The 21,698-nt window shown below is 35.4% G+C and overlaps 1 protein-coding gene across 2 annotated transcripts in view; it reads left to right on the forward strand.

Annotated features, from left to right (window-relative positions):
• Positions 1-21,698, forward strand: part of LOC145265379 (neuroglian-like) — a 148,089-nt gene that overhangs the window by 112,811 nt on the left and 13,580 nt on the right. The window contains exon 23 of one of the 2 annotated variants that reach the window (XM_080121171.1): positions 10,249-10,296. The exons of the other annotated variant lie outside the window; for it this stretch is intronic. Within the exon in view, the coding sequence (XP_079977297.1) occupies positions 10,249-10,296 (48 nt within the window). The remainder of the gene's footprint in view (positions 1-10,248; positions 10,297-21,698) is intronic. 2 annotated transcript variants of the gene reach the window in all.

The raw sequence follows: 21,698 nt of genomic DNA on the forward strand, positions 1-21,698 counted from the left end.
CTGATGGAGACAAGTGTTGAATGTTGTTGACCAGCCATGCAGGGTTATTTTTTTCTTGTGTGCAGGAGGGGAATCCTCTTGGAAGGTGTAGGGGTATCTGTCAGCGATCTTGTCCAGATGGGTTTTTTGCCACACTCTTCAGCATCTATTTTGCATAGTTTTTGTTAAGTGTTGGATTTTGCCCATGCAAGAAAGTGCAGATCGCAAATAGATGTTAATGAAGTGTTTTAACTGTCTGCTCTATGATCTTTAAAGAGCAATACTTTATGAAATATTTGATTGAATGAAGCACAGAGATTGTTATTCTCGTCATGTTTCAACCAATGTAACCTCAGACTTTCTTCTTGTGTATCTGACACTGGGAGCAGCAGCCACATAAAAATATGCAAATGACCAAGCCTGGTGCACAAAGTGACGTCGCAAAGATAAAAGGACATATGTTTGGAGGAGCGGTGTTCGAGACATGATGAGAGAAGCATGTGTTTGAGATGCCGGTGTTTAAAGCTGCATGTGTTTGAGACACCTGGGTGACATTACAGAAGAAACAAAGTTGCACACGGCCGGAGAATGAGAAATGAACTGTTTAAATATTTAGAAAAAATGTTGTTGGAAATACCATATATAAAGGCTTTTCTTAAAAGAGTCGAGATTTTTCTTATCTTCTGTTATTTGAGATGAAGACTGTTACATATCTTGTCAGACTTGGGAACCTTTCTGTCATACACTGAAATCTGCATGAAATTTCAAAAGGAAGCTTTTATTTAATCTACGGGGTTGCATGTTCACGTTTCATCAGCCACGATGGCTAGAAATTCTAAGTAATTCGCAGTTGTATTCTTGGTATCACTGATGCTGAGGATTAAATCTTCAACCTCCAAAAGAGTGTCATTTAGAACTTGAATCGTTGAATGTTTGAGTTAAAGAAAAAGAAGAATGTCAATGTAACATAAATATCTTGTTAATCTTTCCTAGACATGGCCGCAAATAGTAGCCCTTACGTCCAAATGGCGATATGCTTTGTAAGGGGTGAACATGAGTTAAAAAAGAATGATTTTCAGATCACCAAGTTCACCGTGTGAAAGCACACACAACAAAAATCTGTCCTGTTCCCTTTTCGACGTTATTGCAAACAAGCTTTCGTCAATTGACACCAGATTGCAAAGTACACCGTACTAACTTCGAGCCGATGAAAAAGGATCATCCCCAATTAAAGAAAAGCTGTTTTTTTTATATTGTCCAACCCGACCGCGTCTCAATTTTCATGAGACACATTTTTGTCTCATGTCGGTCAATTTTCGAGTTTAATTTTTTTCTTTCTTTTAAGTGAATGACACCTTCGCTAATCATGCACATTATAATTTTCCCTACAAGAACTGAATGTAACTAAGTATTTTATCCGTTACGCCAGAGGTCCATGAACACTCAACACTGTCAATTTTCTGAAGGAAATTGAAGGTTGCATTGGTCGTAACATGAGAACAGTAGATAGAATAATCCAAAAACATCCAAATGATTATCGAAATTGGATTTGCATCCTTACAAAAGAGATTTAATTAGTGAAATTGTTAATCAACTAATTTTGGGGAATTTTTTAATGTAATTATTATTGTTGGGGTGATTAATCGGAATCTGGAATAAAAAAAATCAAAACTTGTTAGGGTATCGGAATTAGAAAATTTTGTGCCTATTTTCTGATGTCAAAAACAATTTTATTTTTGTTTAAAACATAAACTAATTGTAAAACTAAAATTTATATAGATCGTTCCTCCACAAATGTATTTTTACATTTGTGGAAACACATGCACACGGGTTTTTGTTGTAATCTGCTTCACCCCCTCCCTCCCTCTCTCCAGAACATAAAATAACTATATTTTAGAAATTTAAGAGTCAAAATCTGAGAACATAGAACAGAATCAGTAATTGTATTGGAATCGCCCCGTCACTAATAGTTATTCCTTATTTCAATTTATTGTATGATGTTATCTGTTTGCTTTTGTGAAATTCTTAGTTTGCTCTGCATCCAATGAGTGATTTAAGATGTCTCTATAAGAAATAACTGAAACGACTTAAACCTAAAAATTTTGGTAACAGTTCAACTGGTTCCCAACATCCAATCAAACCATGGAAATGTGATATTAAAAAATCTGTAATTTATAATCTGCAAAATGTGATGGTGAATCTCTCTCTTCCACTTAAGGATTCTTGATAACATACGGAAACATATCTGATCTGTAATTTGATTGGCCCCCACCATTTTTTCTTCTCTGCATCCTCTTTGTCATAGATGTGAAGTTGCTAGTCTCAGTCTTTTCAATAAATACTATAATGCCATGTGCTTCCCTGCTTCCTTTGTTTTGGCTCGTTTGACTCGTTGGTCTAGTCGTTTCTATGAATTTGTGTTTTAATACCTCATAATACAGCTTCCAATTCGAGTAGTTTCTTTCTAAGGACTGCAAGCTTATGGAACTCCTTCTGCTGACTGTTTTCCTCCTACCTGTAGCATTGGTCTTTTCAAGACTAAGGTTAATAGGCATCTCTTTGTTCTTATTAGCTCTTTGCAGTAAGTGACATCACGCTTTGTTTGGAGCAATTTCCATTAAAAAAAATCCAGTTGAAACCACATGCAAACTTGTATTTAAATGCATTCACTGCACAGTCTGTGATCATCCACTTGTTGTCTTCATCCAAATATGATCACAATGTCAACCATGTGATCCCAGTCATTGCTGTAGTAAATATTTTCCTTCCAAACAAAACTACAGCTTAACAAGTTTAAAACAAGCAACGATATTTTATTTTGAGAGTTTACAATGAGACAGACTTGCAATTAGGACAAACATTGCTTATTTCATCTATTGATTTAAAAATCACTTATCAGGATTACGATCAAGAAAGATAGTGGGATGCCTAAAAAAAAATATGGTAAATATTTATTTTAACTGTAACACAATGCCGACTATTCTAGTTTGTGTTGTTAGTGGTTATCGAGGCCACTGAAAGCAAATCTGGCATTTAAATGCATCGTCAATTTACCTTTTGCATGGTATTAACCCCTGGACCCTAGGACTATTTTGCACCATTTCACTGCCTTCATTAACACTTTTCTTACATGGTGCATTCGCATATAGTAAAGTGACTTGTCACATCGCAGAGGAATCTTTAGTAGACATTTGAAATAAGTTTTCAAAAGAAAAAACATATATGGTTAATTTTTTTTTGTGTTACATAGATTTAATGCTTTTTTAATTGATCTAAAAGATTAAGTTTTCATGCGCGGTTTGCAAAGACATTTTTTTGTTTCCCATTCTTTTTTTTTTTGAAGGGGGATATTCAATTAATTATATAACTTGTATAGTTTTTAACAGGTGGTTCTACAGTTTAATTAACTGTTTTTCCATAGTAAATTTTTTAATAGGTGCTCCTGTAGTTAAATTAACTGTTTCTCTGTAAGTAACGCGCCAACATTAACCGAGCAGAAGAACCATTTAATATTTCACGGAAATACTGTTTACATTGATGGGGGGAGGGGTTGTGGCGCCGAAATATACAATAGGGAGCAAGCGAGAGAGAAAAAGTGTGTGTGTGTATGTGTATATATATATATATATTAAAAAAGTATTTTTGAACCTAATAGATAAACATTTTACCATAAATAATCCACTTAGGAAGATATTTAATAGAAAAACAATTAAAATAAGTTACTCGTGCACTAAAAACATGGACAGAATAATTAGCACTCATAATAATAAAATATTAAACAACTCTAATAGAAATAAGGCGACAGTAGACAAATGTAACTGCCAAGTGAAAAATAACTGCCCACTGGACGGTAATTGTAAAGTTGAGTGCGTGGTTTATAAGGCCACTATCCACCCAGAAGATAATAACAGGGACAAAAAAGTTTACTTCGGTATCTCCGCCGGAAGCTGGAAACAACGTTTTTATGACCACAAACATTCTTTCAATAACCCAGAACTTAAGAATAAAACCGAGTTAGCTAAACTATGGTGGTTATTAAAAAATGAGAATCGATCCCCAGTGATTTCATGGTCAATCCTGTGTCATTCGGACGTTCCAAACGGCTTTAGGCAGAGATGCAGTTTATGCCTTGAGGAAAAAATAAGAATCCTGAAGTACCAACACAGTAATCTCCTAAACAAACGAGATGAACTGATGGCCAGATGTAGACATAAATGTAAATTTAAAATAACCAATAACTCTAGATCCGACGAACAGAGAATTCTATAATGGTAAAGACACCGAATCTAACACCACTAGATTAATTACGATAAACAATCCTACCCCACCCCACCGGCAATTATAGTGTTGTCCGGTATATACTCGATAATAACTACTTTACGATTTGTTGTCCGAAATCTAAGCTAGGCAGATATATATATATATATATATATATATATATATATATATATATATATATATATATATTTTCTCCGAAGTACCTGGCTTGTCCAAATTACTTATAAATAAATGAGATAGCCTTAAGATAATAATTTTTCTCTGCAGATAATACATTAGTTATTAAACTGAGTTAAGTCAAAAAGACCAAATACTAAAACTAGATATTATTAGATTTGATACAAATCAACACAAAAATTTAATTATTTTACTTATTTCTTTATGCGTGCATGAGAATAATTTTGTTGTACGGAGGGAATAAAAGTATATATTAACCGAAACTAGATACGTCCTATCGAATTGGGGGCGATCAATATTACATTTTCCCACTTCTTAATCAATTAAGAATTGAAATATTAATTACAACGACCGCTATAATCACCAATAAAATTATTAATATTAATTTTTACATAATAACATACAGATAGTTTTAAAACTTTATATATAATATTCTTTTTATTTTTATTTATTTATTTTTTTAGTTATATTTTTTATTAATTTATTTATCTTTTAATAGACCTACTTTCCATGACTCAATCACTGTATCCTCTTCTTTTCTTCCTCTTTTTTTTTTTTTTTTTTTTTTTTCTTCTTTTTTCCATTACGCGCTGTTCTATTTCTTTCACTATATATCCGTATACTTTCGCCCCCCCCCTTCCTAGGTTAGTAAACGCGTGTCAAGGCATTTACATGTCAGAACGTACATCTTAGAGGCGTGTGTGTGTGTATGTGTATGTGTTGCGTGTGTGTGTGTGTGTGAGTGTGTGTGTGTGTATCTATGGTTACATCGAGCTGCCGCTTATAAGTGTCTAATCTAATTTTTTTTATTTGTTATTTTTTATTTTTAATTTTTAATTTTTATTTTTTTAAATCCCTACCACCCTCTCTATAAATGTATTAAGTGGATTGCTACTACCACCACCTTTGGTTTTTTGAGGGTCGAAGCACGATTTTTCTTTTCTTTTTCAGTATCAAAAATGTAATTGTCTGATTTAGATGCTTGAAAATACCATAAGGTTGAAATAAATTATTGCATCGACAATTATGTAATTTCCGTGTTATAATTTTTATCTTATTGCTCTGTTTACCACATTGAGCTCTCATACCCGGATTTCCTCTGGATTTATTCCATTATAACACTATATATATATATATATATATATATATATATATATATATATATATATATATATATATATATATATATATATATATAATAGCAAAGGTTAGCAACTTCTGGCCCGCTGGCCAAATCCGACCCTTGAGTAAATTTTGTTTGGTCCGTCACCTTACTCAGCCTGATATAAATAAACAAACCAAACTGAGTTTTTCATCATTTACCGTTTCTGTTTTGAATTTTTTCTTTTAGTTGATTGTAATAGGAATTTGTTTTATTCATGCAGTAAAATAATTTTTTTTTTCTTTGTAAAATATGTCTGTAATTTTTCTTTTTTATATCTTTGTAGTAAAATAATAGACATCATTTAAATATCATAGTATATTTAATACTTGTTTTCTTCAAACAGAAAATTTATTTGCATATTTAATGACATTGTTGTCCTCCATGACAATGTAGCCAAAGCTGTTTGGCCCGCTTCCTATAAATTATAATCAGCATAGTTTTTTGGCCTTCACCGTCCAAAATGTTGCGGATCCCTGAACTAGAGCAATGGTTCTCAACCTTTTTTCAATCATGACTTTCTTTTCTTTTTAATGTATTTTGGTGAATCCTTATAGCTTATTTTATTTTTCAGTAATATAAAGAAAACCAAAGAACATATATTAACAGTTTATCTTGAAGGAAAACTGAATCGATATTAACCTTACATGTACCATGGGGGTCCACATGGACCCTGGTTGAGAACCATTGCACTAGAGAGTGAGAGTAAGAGAGAGAGATAGATGAAGGAGTACATATATATATATATATATATATATATATATATATTAGCAGGGAGACCCGACATTGCCTGGGATTGAATGATGATCAACGAATGTTTCACTCCCATATTTTTATTGTCATCGAATATCTGAAGTCGCCCATTTTTGAATCAAATCGATTGATTACCTGCTCTTGTTAGGGAACAATTGCAGTGCACTGGGAGGAAGCTTCACATGCTTCCCCGCAGTGAATTAGTCTACAATACATTGTAATTTACATTGCACTGTAGAGAACCTGCTGTTGCTTTTATAAAATATTTTTATATATAATAGCTTGAATTAAAGTTTAAAATACAAAAGTCACATATGGTTCAATTGTGCTCTAATCAGAAACATTTATTTCAAACATGCCCTGTCATATCATACAACCTACTGTTGATTTCACATGCCTGGTCTTACTGCTTGTGCAATGATAATGGCTTGAATTTAAGTTTAAGATGAAAAAGTTAAGTATCATGGTGCAATTGTATTTTAAACAGGAACATTAATTTTGAATGCACCCCTGTCATATTTAAGAACCTACTGTTGATTTTATGTCAGGCCTTCCAGCTTGTGTAGTTATAAAACTTCTCAAACGCACTTGTGATGTGAGGCTGTATAATGTGTCAACTTTGGTCAAAATCGCCTGTACTTTTGTTCATTGGATTATTCCAATTATCAAAAACATTCTGATACAAAACCTATCTAAGAACACTGCCAACCACATAAAGTACCATGGTGTGAAATTTCATAAAAATCAGCCCAAAGTTCTTTAATCATCTATATATATAATAGGCAAAACAGCCGCACACGTTTTTGTATGTCCAGCAAATACTTTTTTCACAGAGGTTCTTGGGAAGGGGGGGTACTATATTTTAGAACTTTTTATATACTCCCTAGATTGTAATATCTACGATTTGCAAATGGTCATCGTCTCTACATTTATTTTGAGTGAGATTTAAAAAAAAAAAAACCCTGGTTTCCAGTGTTTGTCTTCTGTATAAATAAAGCGAAACTGAATCAAATCAGCTCGCTAGCCTTCATGGCCGGCACATCTTGAAGGCAATTAGCTTTGATCAATGTGGGGAATACCCTTCATATCAGACAATTGCTATTCATTTAAGAGCTCCGTCTTTTTTGGGGGAGCTTGGTTTCCCCAACATCATGGGGAAACAAATAAATGAAACAGCAGAAAGCTGAACTGGCCTTCAGCCAATGTTCATTTCTGCACCTGCGTATTCACTTAGCAAGTCAACTTTTTGATTGACATCGCTAAATTTGAACGCTTTTCACTTCCTATGGCTTTGTAGCATAGCGGTAAAATGTCGCATTTTTTTTTCACTTTCTTTTCCGCCTTCGCATCACGGTTTTGAGCCTGCCTGCCTGACTATTAATACTTTTTGTTCTTTTACACCTCCAAACATCCGTGCTATTGTGTGTGTGTATATATATATATATATATATATATATATATATAAAAGCGAAACTGTGTATGTATGTTCGCTTTTTTCTGGCAGGTTCTCGAGGCCGTAGCACATTTTTAAAACTTTTTATATCCCGTTGAAATCATAATATCTACGAGTTTACAACTGGGGTTGCCTGTCTATTTAATTTGCCCGACTTTGAAAGGTTAAATATTCTACATTTGCGTGTGAATTCTGCTTTTTTGTATAATAAAAGCAAAACTAATTCTGAGCTGGTGCCATTGCGGTTGTGATCGCCGGGAAGGTCCAAAAGCTATCAGCTTTGATCAATGCGGAGTTTCTCCTTATCAGACAACTGCTATTCAATTTGGACAATCCCCTGGAGAGTTGGTTCCCCCCACTCCACCCCTACCATCGTCTTGGGGAAGCAAAACTGCCCCGCATTGAAACAAAGTAAACAAACCCAAAAAAGCTCATTGTAATGCTCCCGCGATGACCTCATTAAGCGGCCACCTGTAAATCAAACCTCTTTGACTTGACTCCCTTTTTAACTTAACACAGTTATTAATTCCTCTCCCCTCGTGGCCGAGATGGTTAGGTGGCTGGCTTTTTTTCCCTTTCGTTTCCACCTTCGCGTCAAGGCTTCGGGGTTCAATCCTACCTTCCTACTAAAACTTTTTTCTTTTACAACATTTTTTTTTTTAACACCCACACCTCCAAACACCAGGGCAATGCCGGGTACCGCCCTCCCCCCCCCTCCCCGCTAGAATATATATCTATAAATATAAAAGCGAAAATGTGTGTATGTATGTTCACTTTTTGTGTATATCTGTAAAAGGCTTTTTTCGCTGGACTTCTCGGTCGGCTCATTCCTTCTTAAAACTTTTTATATGCTGTCTAAATGATAATATATAAGAGTTATGAACGAAGGTTGCGTGTGTATTTAATTTGCCCGACTTTCACGCGCTATTTTTTCCAGATTTTTAGATCGTCGCGTGTATCTTTTGCTTTTCAGTATAAAAATGCGATACTAGATTCGAATCGGCACATCCCGGTGGTCTCCGGAAAGCAATGTAAATGTTTGGTCAATGTTGGCTTTTTTAGCGTCATATCAAACAATTGCTTTCGTCTGGACACTCCCCTAATAAACGGGGAGCTGGTTTTCCCCAAAGTTGAGTAAAAACAAACAAACCAACTTATTGACCTCATTAAAAACTGTCCCGCAGAAAATGTTAACTGCTGAATAGTTATTGCTTACGTCATCGTTGTCGTAATGCTTGCACAAAATGTTAACTCTACGACTTCCACTTGACTTCATTTAGTGCGGGCATCTGTCAATTCTCTTAATCAAATAAATTCAAACTTCTTTCCGTAACTCATTCTTGCTGGCCGATCGGTTAACGTCATGTTTTTTTCACATTTTATTTTCCAACTTCGCCTCAGGCCTTTGGGTTCAATTCTACCTAATTACCAAAACATTTTTTACTCTCCCCCCCCCCATGTTTTTTTTTTATTTAAGAAAACACATACCTCTAAACACCCGGGCAATGCCGGGTACCTCCGCTAATATATATATAAAAGCGAAAGTGTGTGTGTATGTATGTTCGCTTTTTGTGTATGTCCGTAAAAGGCTTTTTTCCAAGAAGTGATCGGTTGGCTCACTCCTTCTGTAAACTTTTTATAACAGGTCTAAATGATAATATCTAAGAGTTACGAACAGGGGTCGCGTGTGTATTTAATTTGCCCGACTTTTACCAGCTCGCCTCTTCGAAAAGCGAATGATCTGGCTTGCAGCGCAAAACTAGATCAGACACCACGCCACTTCCTCGCGCCTGTTTATTTCACTTCATAAACATTCACTTAACACCCTCCTCAGTTCCTTTCCCTCGTGGCCGAGATTGTTAGGTGCTTGGCTTTTTTCCCCTTTCGTTTCCAACTTCGCATCAAGGCTTTGGGGTTCAATCCTACCTTCCTACTAAAACAATATTGTAGTCAGCTGGAAAGCAGGCCAGCAAAACAGTTCCACAGGCGGGCAGTATTAGGAAAGAAGCTTTCTTCATGGAATTTGCATTTAGATTTAGGCATAACTAAAATGAGGGAAATTGTTGATAGTCGCTGGTGCAACGGATAAGGGCATTATATGGCAGTGATAATCAGTATTCTGGAAGTTGAAAGTTCAATCCTCACTACAGTCGATGCTAACTGAGAATAAAACTAAAAAATTGCTAAAAACTTAAGAACAATTTACCCCCACCCCACCCCTACCTGGAATAAAGGGTTGAGTTTGAAATTCAGTATGAATTCTTGAGTACAATATAGATATTCCCAAATTCAAACAAGAATCACCTAAAGAAGATCAGATTTTTCGTTGCCCAAAATGTGAGAATAACATAAGATGAGAATGACCTCAAATAATCTGTTAGTGTTTTCGGTTTGATTTCCAAATCGGTTAGTCTTAGAGTAAGTCTCCTCCTGTGCATATTTCCAGGAGGCGCCGCTTTCAGCCAGTTCCTAGTGAAGATCCTGATTTTGACAGGTAAGGTTTTCCGATGCCAAATCCTTCACACTAACCGTTACTCTGCTAATTTACCAGGGTTTTGGGGCAGTTTTGCGTATTTTGTGGCCCTCGCTTTTTCACCCTTTCATGCTGGGTTGGTTTGCCATTTTTAACCTTTTGCATATTTGACGACCTTGCTTTGCTCTTCACATTCTAAAATGGAAAAAATGTCATTCGAGTTTTATAAAAAATAGGCAGTTTGTTATAAGAATTTGAGAAAATTTTTATGGATTTGTCGATGAGGATTTGTGCTGTAGTCATGGTAACAACATAAGAATTGACCATTTTTATTATTCAAACTACTGTCCTCATCTTTCGTGTCATTACATTTCGGCCAATGTAGCCTCCAAACTTCATGTGCATCTTGTCAAACAAATCTGTACGGAATTCCAAACAAAACCCTTTATTTAACAAACAAGGACCTGTGGCACAATGGATATAAGCGCTGAGTTATTATCAGTTTGAAGTGACTGTTTTCTGACAGTTCATAACTACTAAAACTACAGTTAAGAATTACCTAAGACTTTTGCCCAATCATGGCTGATAGAACGAGAGCAAACTACCTTTGTCGATTAAATAAAGGGTTTTGTTCATAATTCCATATAGATTTCCAAGGTCAAAAGTTACATTTTTTTTTTTCTTTTAAATTTCTTTTTTTTTTTTTTTATTTCACCCCAAACAAGGCACACTAACATGATTTAAGGGACTATTGTAAATTAAGAATCATGCCTACAGGGACACCCCAATCAGGGAGTTGAGCAGTAAGACGTTTGTTGACATTACATTTAAACTTTAGCATGTTTGTAGAGTTTAGGAAGCAGGAAATAGGAAATTTTAAAGTCTGGCAGTTTGAGGGAAGAAACTATTGGAGTAGAAGGCGTACCGGCATCAGGAGACTTCTACCGTGCTGCTTGTTGGGTTAGTCGGAGTTGTTTAAGGTCACAAAAATGTGGGAATGAGAATAGTAGTCCAAGTAATACAAACGTATAAGCATTCTGAGACAGGTTGAAAAAGACGGCTGACGGTATACTTTTTCATATTTTTCAAGCGAGAACAAATCCGATCTACATTTACGTAGACCTTTAGATATTGGTTTCATTATTGGTTCCGTTATTGGTTTGGCCGGTGTTGTAGTTGTGGTGGCAACAGCATGAAAATAATAAATTTTTATGACTTTAAATTTGTATTTACAACTTTTTGTGGTTGTTATTTCGAATGATGTACCCTTGTTTGCTTCGTATTATTTAGATTCTTTGAACTACTGTTCTCATCTTGAGGGTCATTTTCATAACGTTTTGGTTTATGTAACCTCCGACCTTCTTCAGGTGTATCTTGTCAAACTTGGGAATGTTTCTGTTGAATTCAAGAATTCCAGAGTTCAGCAAGGTACACCTGAAGAAGGTTGAAGGCTACATTGACCGAAATGTTGTGAAGATGATACTCAAGATGAGACCAGTAGTGTAAATGTGGTGTGTGTGATTGTGTTCTCACATGTGAGTATCAACAAAAGCGTTTATCACGATCAATGTGTGTGTGGGTGTGCAACATGTACAATAAAGTGGTTCATTAGCATGTCTGTGTAGCACACAACGAGCAAAGAACATATCTCTCTCTGTTGTGTCTTCGTCTCTTCTCATCATTCAAGTTCATCTACCTCCAAAGTCTCATTACCTAGCCCACTCAGATACCTTTGCTACATCGAGCTGAGTATCATTGGATAGCTGTGTCTAGCCGAGCAGGTTGGGCAAGGTAGTTAGACTAGCAGAGTTTTAAGTTTGAGGTGATCTTTAAGGATTGGGGGAATGTAGTTTGATGTAATTTGCATATCAATGAGGCTACATAAGTCAAGATGGTGGAGGTTGAGTTCTAGAGAACCGGACTGAACGGTTCGGAACTGAGAATGTTTGAATGCTGACAAGAATCCATTTTCTTTTCTTTTTTTTTTTTTTTAAGTTAGAGTAGCGCACAAGCAAAGAACATACCTCTCTCCATTGTCTTCGTCTGTTCTCATTATTCAAGTCATTCTACCTCCAAAGGAAACTAAACAATAAATAGATTATATATTTGATATAATGTTATTCGTATTTCAAAGTTTGCGATGGCTTTTTTTTTATTCCTACATTTTGCTAATGTTGCGTTTCTCCCAGCATCCAAATGTGGAGACGATATCTTCCATACTATGTCTAACTCTCCTCTGTGATTCGTAACTCTAAACTCAACTTCAAACTAAAACTGTATGTGTCTCATTACGTCATTAACTTACATAACATTAAGATCAGCCGATGCCATCACTAAATCGTCTCCCTTGTTTATGTTCTAACGTTCCCACATTAACATTTCCGATACATATTTCTGCCATAAATATTTTTATCAGTAAAAATACTTAATTCGCCTCGATACGTATTTTCTAACATCACCAATAATCATAATAACCGTTCAGGTTTCTTGGCATCAATCGTTAGTGCTCTATATAATTGTAGTCCGAAGAATCCAAGTAATACGAATAACCAATCTTCATTTCAAAAATTCAGAAATTTTTAGATGCATCTTTTTGAATTTTGAAGCTTTACGGTGAACTTGAGTAGCTATTTTGAATTTTGTACTCCATAGTTTATTTCATTGACAAGGATAAATTGTTCTTGTCTCATCAGCCATGACTGGGTAGAATTATTACTTTAATGTTAATTATTTTGTGTTATTTTTATGACAGGCAAAAATAAATAAGGATAGCATTAGCATTAATTCACACTGCCATCCAGTCATGGCTGACAGAAGGAGAACAATCTACCAAGATGGATTAAATAAAAAGTTTCAGTTTAAAATGTATAGGTTTCCGAATTTGTAAAGATTTCCATTTTTTTTTCTTTTTCCAACACAAACAAGGCACATTGCCACTAAAATGGGCCAAATTTATAGGATTATGCAAAGAAGACTTCAAAAAAATGTACCAGAAATCTGTTGATGGTTATATCTGCAAAACATGAAATTAACAACCAACCCTTTCTTCTCCTCTGCAATTTGTCTTTTCTACAATAATAGCTAGAACAATACAAATATAAGGTCCTGGATATGACCTAAAACTATATCTGATGGTGAGGCCCCCACCTTGCGGGCCTTGAGGAGTGTGGAGCCACCCTTTAATTGCCATTGCTCCCAGGTCCACTCTGACCCGGAGTGGTAGTACCTGTTAGGGTCCCAACTATGGGTTAAATAGAATCTGACTTAAAAAAAAATATACTCCATTAAAAATCGTTCCTCAAAATAACTAGATTCTGCATTAAATAACCTGAAAAAGGTTGATATGCCGTAAAACAAAAACAACCAACCAATACAAATATAAAAAAAAAAGAATAGCAAAAATATACCCTCTCCCGTCACTCTGGTCACATATTCTGAATGATACATACTGGTCTTCTATCACTGAACATCTTATAAATACCATTCCTCTGCCTCCAATTTCAGTGTTGAATTATTCTTCATTCTCAGTAAGTTGCACCCTCGCTATTATAATTTTCTTGGGCTTGATGTGGTTTCTATTTGATCACCCCCCACCCCCCCTTTTTTTTTTTTTTACTGTTACCACGCTGTGACACATTAGGTAAGTTTGATTTGTAACCGTTTTGCAGAAGATCAACACAAGACGGTTGATAATAGTTGTGATTATTTTTTACAAGGTAGTCACCACTTATCAAGGCCCGGAAGCCACTCGGGGATAAGTTTTATTGCATGTACAGTAATTAATGGGATAGTATCGTAGTAATCGTTAGTATTGGAGATTTGATAAAGTGTCTTAAGGGGGTGGTTCATCAGGAATTTGTTTATGTTGGACTTGAAGACATCCAGGTTGTAGTCAGATGGGAAACAGGCAAACGGAAGAGAGTTCCACAGGCGTGCACTTCTAAGAAAGAAGCTTTGTTCTTGGAATCTACGTTTTGGTTTTGGCACAGATGAAGAGTGGGGAAAATTTTTTACAGTGGTTTCAGCTAGACGGGTGTTTATTGTCAAAGATTGGCGAGGGGGGGCAGAGATTGGAGCTCAGACGAGCACTTGCCATGGAAGTAATGATAAAACAAAGGCAGACTCGCAACGTCTTTCCTGTGGGAAAGAGTTTGCAGGGAAAAGAAAAGGGCATCCCCCCACTAAGCCACAAAGCCTATTTTGTACTCTGTCAAGGCAGGATAAGCTGTTTTTAGCAGCTCCTGCCCAGATGTGGCAGCAGTACTCCATTCTTGGACGTACTTGGCTTTTATATAGATAGAGAATTGCATCAGCAGTGAGATATCTTCTGGAGCGGTAGAAGTATCCCACCATCTTTCCAGCGACCTTGGCAACTGACTTGATGTACGTGTCCCATTTCAGGTCAGGAGTAAAGGTCAAGCCCAGAGGCTTATCAAAACATGAAGCTTCCCCAAGATGAGAGCCATCCATTTCAATTGAGCGTTGATGATGTAAAGATAGGAGCTTGGTTTTAGATGCATTAAAATAACCAGCCACCTCTTCCCCCCACTGTACCACATGCTCTAGATCAGAGGAGAGAGAATCAGAGAGAACTTTGTCATTTACGGCCTTTGATGTGTTGCCATAGATGGTCGTGTCATCAGCATAGATGTCAACGCATGATTTAAGTATGTGTTTTGGGAGATCATTAATGTAGTTGGGCCCAGGATGGACCCCCTGAGGGACTCCAGCATTTTCTGCCCATCAACCACTACTCTTATGAGCCTATCAGAGAGAAATGATTTAATGTGCTAAGAACAGATATCAAAAATTAGATTTCTATTTTGAAAATAAAATTGTGCATTTAATTTTTAAAATCGTATTAAATGTTCAGAAATCCTTAATTTTCATAGCGTTTCACTAGATACTGACTTTGAAATTGTATTATTTTAGTAAAAACTTTTATTAAAATTGACATATGTATATAAAATACATTGAAAGAAAAATAAATATATAAATTATAATTTTTATTATGAATCACAACTAGCAAAATATTTCAACTTTTACTGCATTGATTAAACAAAATCTGTTTTTTTTTTTTTTTTTTTTTTTTTTTTTTTTTTTGCTGCTCCCTCGATACATGGATAGAATTTTGTTTTTCTTTGCTTTAAAAAAATCCAAACCATAGTTTTTGACTGATGTGACTCAATCAAATGGGATTACATCTTTTTCCCTCTTTCCCACAAATCCGTCTTTATCAATTCCTCATGTTTTCCTTTGTCTTCCCTTGCTAACTGAACCTGCTACCTCAACTGTTCTACATCTACTAAACTAAGAACTCCTGTCCATTCTTTCAATGTGATCAAACCATTGAAGTCTACTCTTCCACATAGATTTTCCTTTCATATCCAGATTTAATCTGGTGCTACCAGATCAGGCTGTCCTGTGGCTTTCTGAGACGAAATGCACCTATATTGACGTTTTTTTGTAAAACTTAATTTTGTTCTGCAAAACCAAAAACAAAAACAGCCCCTCTCCCTCTCCTTTTTTATTTTATTCCCCCCCCCCCCACTCACAGACCCTGTCGGTGGAGTATCAGAATACACCGACTGCTCCCCTGCAGAGAGTAAAAGTCTCTCAATGGGGCCACCTGTTGGCCGTAGGTGACAATCCGTAATGCCTTAGAACGGGATCCTGGTGGCTGAGCACCTCATGAACTCGGAACCAAGTGGCCGTAAGTTAGCAACACTCAACTTTTGCCCTTACTTCAGCTAGATGGGTGGTTGGGCAGGCTCCACCCAATCAACCGGCTAGTCATGACAGTCTCTAATAATAGTAAACCCCCACAAAAAGAGAAATACAAACACATTATACTTATAAAAAAAAACAAAAAAAACACACACACATTATCATTAGAAGGCGATGGCAAGGGCCAATCAGATGGTGAAAACTGATGCTATTGACAACTAACCCTTTCTTGCTGGGTCCGAGGAAATGAAAACATTTGTTATAAGCAGCTATACTCACTGTTTGAGTATATCATCATTGTATCCCTGAGATGCTTGGGCGAATGGGTTTACCCCCAACCATCTACCAATTTAGGACTCTGAGGAGGGTGGGGAGCAAGGATGATGAAAAAAACAAAGAATATTCTATGGCTTCCAAAAAAATTAAAAGACCCGATCCAGAAAGTGATGAAGATGAAAAAACAAACTTTCCGGAGTATATAATCTTGGAATCGCAAGATAACACAAATAACTAAAATGTCCCCATTCATAATCGAAAAAATTATCAACAAAAATCTGAGCACAAAACAAATTAAAAAATGGAACTTTACTCATGCAAGTATCTATTAAAAGTAATGCCGAAGAAATTTTAACATGGACAAAGTTCCATGATATAAACATCAAAGCCTACCCTCACAAAACCCTCAACATCTCAAAGGGTGTCATCAGATGTCCAGAATTAAACACCTGCTCTCTAGAAGAAATAAAACAAACCTAAAAAAAGACAAAAAGTTATAGATACTAAAAGAATTACAATAAAAAGAAACGAACAAACAATAAACACCAACACATACATATTAACTTTCAATACTCCACCAATTGAACTCAAGATTGGATATATTAGCATTAAAGTAGAAACATATATCCCCGGACTACTTCGCTGCCTAAACTGCCAAAAAAATTGGCCACTTCAAAGAATACTGTACCAGGAAAACACTATGCCCAAAATGTAGCAGTAATGAACACCAGGAAACAGAATGCCAAGGAAATATAAAATGCCCAAACTGTGGTGAGAACCATCCAGCATACTCATCGTTCTGCCAAAACTGGATCAAAGAAAAAAAAAAGTAAACAAACTAAAATATACCAAAAACATAAGTTTTACCGAAGCTAGAAAAATTATTGAAACAACCACCACAGCAGAACCAACTAGATCATATGCAGGTGCAACCAAAAATCAATTAAAAACAATAGAAAACATTGAACTAAAGGAAATCTCTACCCTCATAAAATCACTTCAAGAACTAGTTGAGGCATTGAGGGCCACCTTACAGCAACCGCCGTCAACTCCAGCTGTACTTGAAAATAACTACCAAACAGTTGAAAATAAAATCCCACCAGATCCCAAAAAATCAAACACAATCCTCTAACAAAAAACCCATACAAACTGAAAACATCACAAAACCAAAAGAACAATCGCCTAGTACCCTCCGCAAAGAAAAAAAAAATCAAATCTCACACCAACCAAACAGAAAATAAATGAAAAACCCAAAAAAGACAGATCTCGCTCCACGTCAAAAACCAGAACTACAGATTAGAACAAATTTAAATCCTTGGAAATAATGGAAACAGAGCCTCCGAACCCCCATAATCAAATAGTAGAAAACAACCACTGTTATTCTTAATAAAATGAAAGGAAATCAAAAACATAAAACTAAACTATGGCTAACAAAATAATCCAATGGAATTGCAGAAGTATATAAAAGCCAACAAGAATGAATTACTTCTACTAATATCCAATCTCTGCCCTACTATAATATGCCTAAAAGAGACTTTTTTAAAACCATCTGAAACTATCAATCTCCGTAACTTCACTGAATATAACGACACAACAAATAATCCAAATAGCTTCTGGAGGAACATCCATTCTCATCAACAAAAACACAGCACAAAGCCAAATAAATCTACAAACTAATTTACAGGCAATTGCCACCACAACCACCTTACATAGAAGTCACAATCTGCTCCATCTATCTACCCCCAAATGACCCTATAGATGAAACAGAGAAAACTTATCAACCAACTTCCTTGCTCCTTCATATTATTAGGTGACTTTAACAGTCATAATGTTAATTGGGGATGTTCAGACACAGACAGAAAAGGAATCATTATAGAAAATATTATCAACAACAACAACAACCTATGCATATATAATAACAAAATACCAACCTTTATTCACTCTGCTACAAACTCATACTCAGCAATTGACCTCTCTATAAGTGATCCTAGTATCTTTATGCATTACAACTGGACAGTGCACGAGGACACTTGTGGGAGCGACCACTTCCCAATAATGTTAGAACACTTTGGTCCTGAGACAAACTTAAAAAAGGTAACTGGAATAAATTCAAATCATTATGCGAACACAAATTCTTACCTGGAAAACATGTGAAAGACCCAATCACTCACTTTACAGATACCATCATCTCAATAGCTGAGGAATGCATACCGAAAAGGTATCAACCAAGTATCATCGGCCCTGGTTTAATGATGATTGCAAAAAGGCTATCAGGCTACGACGTGCTGCATTAAGAAAATTCAATAACCGACCAACTACTTAGAATTTAAACAACTTCAAAATATGGAGAACTAAAGCATGGCGAACAATAAAAGAAGCCAAATGTGAATCATGGAAAAACTTTGTGTCCCAAATCAACAATAACACCAAAGACAAAACCATGTGGAAAATGATACAGAAAATATCAGGGATAAACACCAGTTCCCCTCTCAACCACCTCTGTATAAACAAAAAAAAATATCCAAAAAAAAAGGACATAGCCAACATGCTTGCAGACACTATTGCAAATAATTCATCATTCATGGTATCATGAAAGATCTCAAAGAAGCCGGACTGAAAGGAAGACTACCCATCTTCATCAACAACTTTATCAACAATAGATTAATGTCCGTGTAGGAACATGCCTCTCTGATATTAAGGAACAGGAAACGGAAGTACCACATGGAAATATTTTATCTGTAACATTGTTTAATCTAAAGATTAACAATATCGTTAAATGCATAAACCAAGGTGTGGATTGCTCACTATATGTAGATGATTTTTTAATTGCATATAGCTCAAGGCATATCCATATAATTGAGCGTCAACTCCAACTATGCATCGATAAATTTAAAAAAAAATGGACAACCGAAAACGGATTTAAGTTTTCCACTAATAAGACTAAATGTGTGCACTTTTGTCAGCTTAGAAAACTGCACCCAGATCCTCTCTTAAAACTAGATGATACCCAGATTCCTGTTGTCGACGAACATAAATTCTTAGGATTAATATTAGACAAAATACTCACATTCATCCCTCATACTAAACACTTAAAGAATAAATGCAACAAAACTTCAGCTAATGCGAGTCATTGCCTTCACAGACTGGGGAACGGACAGACAAACCCTACTGAAAATATATTGATCACTAGTACGCTCAAAACTAGATTATGACAGCTTCATTTATGGCGCCATCAGAAAATCATATAAAGATACTAGACACTGTTCAACATCAGGGTCTCAGGCTTGTACTGGGAGCCTTCCAAACTTCTCCCACTGATAGTCTCTATACAGAAGCCAACGAACCGCCATTATCAATTCGGTGCAACAAATTAGCTTTACAGTACTTAACCAAAATTCTCTCTTTCCCAGACAATCCTGCCTACGATTGTATTGCGAACGCACTAGATTGCAATCTCTACGATAGGAAAAAATCGCAACCATCAAATCCAGCCTTCAATCCCAACTACTAAAACCTATTTGACCAAAAGGTAAAAGCTATAAAACCTTTTGGTTTTCATATGAAACCATTAGTGGAAGATGCAGGTATCACAATCAGGAACATCTATGAGGTCAACCAACTAAACCTCCCACCCTGGCTACTAAAACAACCTCCCACCCTGGCTACTAAAACAACCTCCCACCCTGGCTACTAAAACAACCTGAAATTATCTTTGAACTAAACAAGCTCCCAAAAAATCAAACTCATCCACTGAACTATCAAGAAAAACTATTTAACATTCAGGAAAAATACCCAAATCATCAGCATATCTATACAGATGGTTCTAAGGACGGCAACAGAACTGGATGTGGAATAATATCCAATAGCACTACCTTGCAGAAGCGACTACCAGACTATGCTTTAATTTTTAGTGCTGAAGCCACAGCTATAGACCTGGCACTAGACCTCATTAGTGACCTCACCTACAACAAATTTATAAATTTTTTCAGACTCCCTATCTGTACTTGAATCTCTAAAGAACCAAAATTTAAATAACCTGCTACTCATTAATCTATTTAAAAAAAAAAATACATACTCTTTTACAAAAGAAAAATATCAAATTCTGCTGGATACCCAGTCATTTTGAAATCCAAGGCAATGAAAAAACCAACAGAGCTGCAAAAAATGCACTAAATCTTGATGTAAGCGATTTAGCGATTTAAAAATTCTGCACTCTGACTACAAACAACTAATACATAGATTCCTTATGAAGAAATGGTAAGAAAAATGGAATAATTGTCAAAATAACAAACTTTTCAAAATCAAACCCACAATAGAGAAATGTTTACCGAATTTCAGAAAATCGCGTAAAGAGGAAGTAGTTTTGTCCTGCATTCGCATAGGACATGCACACATAACTCACTCCTTTCTGCTAAAAAAAGAAGACCCTCCAGAATGTGTGGCATGCCAGGAATCCTTTACTGTAAAACACTTTCTTTTGGATTGTGGCGACCTCGAGCATATTTGGCAGAACTATCAAAACGTTAACAATTTGAAAGAACTGTTTAAAAAAAAGTCAATCCTAACAAAATACTAACATTCCTAAAAAAAAAAAAAAGCCAATTTATACAAAAGAATATAATTTTATCAGATCTCCTCCTCCCAAAAAAGAATAAGACCTACAGGAATCAAAAAGTAAAAAAAATTGATAAGAACAAATAACATGGCATAGATTTAAAAAAAAGAAAGTGCATGTTGCAATAAAAACAAATAACATGGCATGGATTTAAAAAAAAGAAAGTGCATGTTGCAATAAAAATTAAATAAAAACTCCTATGGAGTTAATAATTGGTTCAGATAAAAATTCTGTATAAATAGAAAGTTTAACGTAAAGATTCTCAAATTTACAAAAAAGGTTAAATGTTTCATCAAGCAAAACATTGGTGAATATAATGATGGCGATGAGAATAGTTGGATTACTCGTGAGGATGGTTTATGCTGAGTATTTTTTTTTTATGTTGAATTTGAAGACGAATATGTTGCAGTATGCAGGGAAATAGTCACAGTGTTGGAACGATTGATCAGAATCGGAAAAATCAAAACTTTTTGAGGTATTGGAATTTGAATCAGAAAAATTGTGCCTATTTCCAATGCCAAAAATGATTCCTTTAATTATCTTTATTTGATTTTGTTTTTAAAAAAAAATCTTCCACTGCTGGAAGTAATAATAAAATAAATATTTAATTTTAAATTACCAATAAAACTAAAATCTATGCATCACAAGCGTGTTTTTATGTTTGAGAAAATATATATGCATTCAACATATGTTTATGTCTGGACAAAATAACAACTTTATATAGTTAAATATTTAGCGATTTATAAAAAATCAGAATCAGGAATTTAGTACATAATCAGTAATTGTATCAGAATCGGGGGTGGGG

Source organism: Euprymna scolopes, chromosome 40 (genome assembly GCF_053919585.1).
Source record: "Euprymna scolopes isolate OS-2025 chromosome 40, ASM5391958v1, whole genome shotgun sequence".
NCBI classification, from domain to species: Eukaryota; Metazoa; Mollusca; class Cephalopoda; order Sepiida; family Sepiolidae; genus Euprymna; species Euprymna scolopes.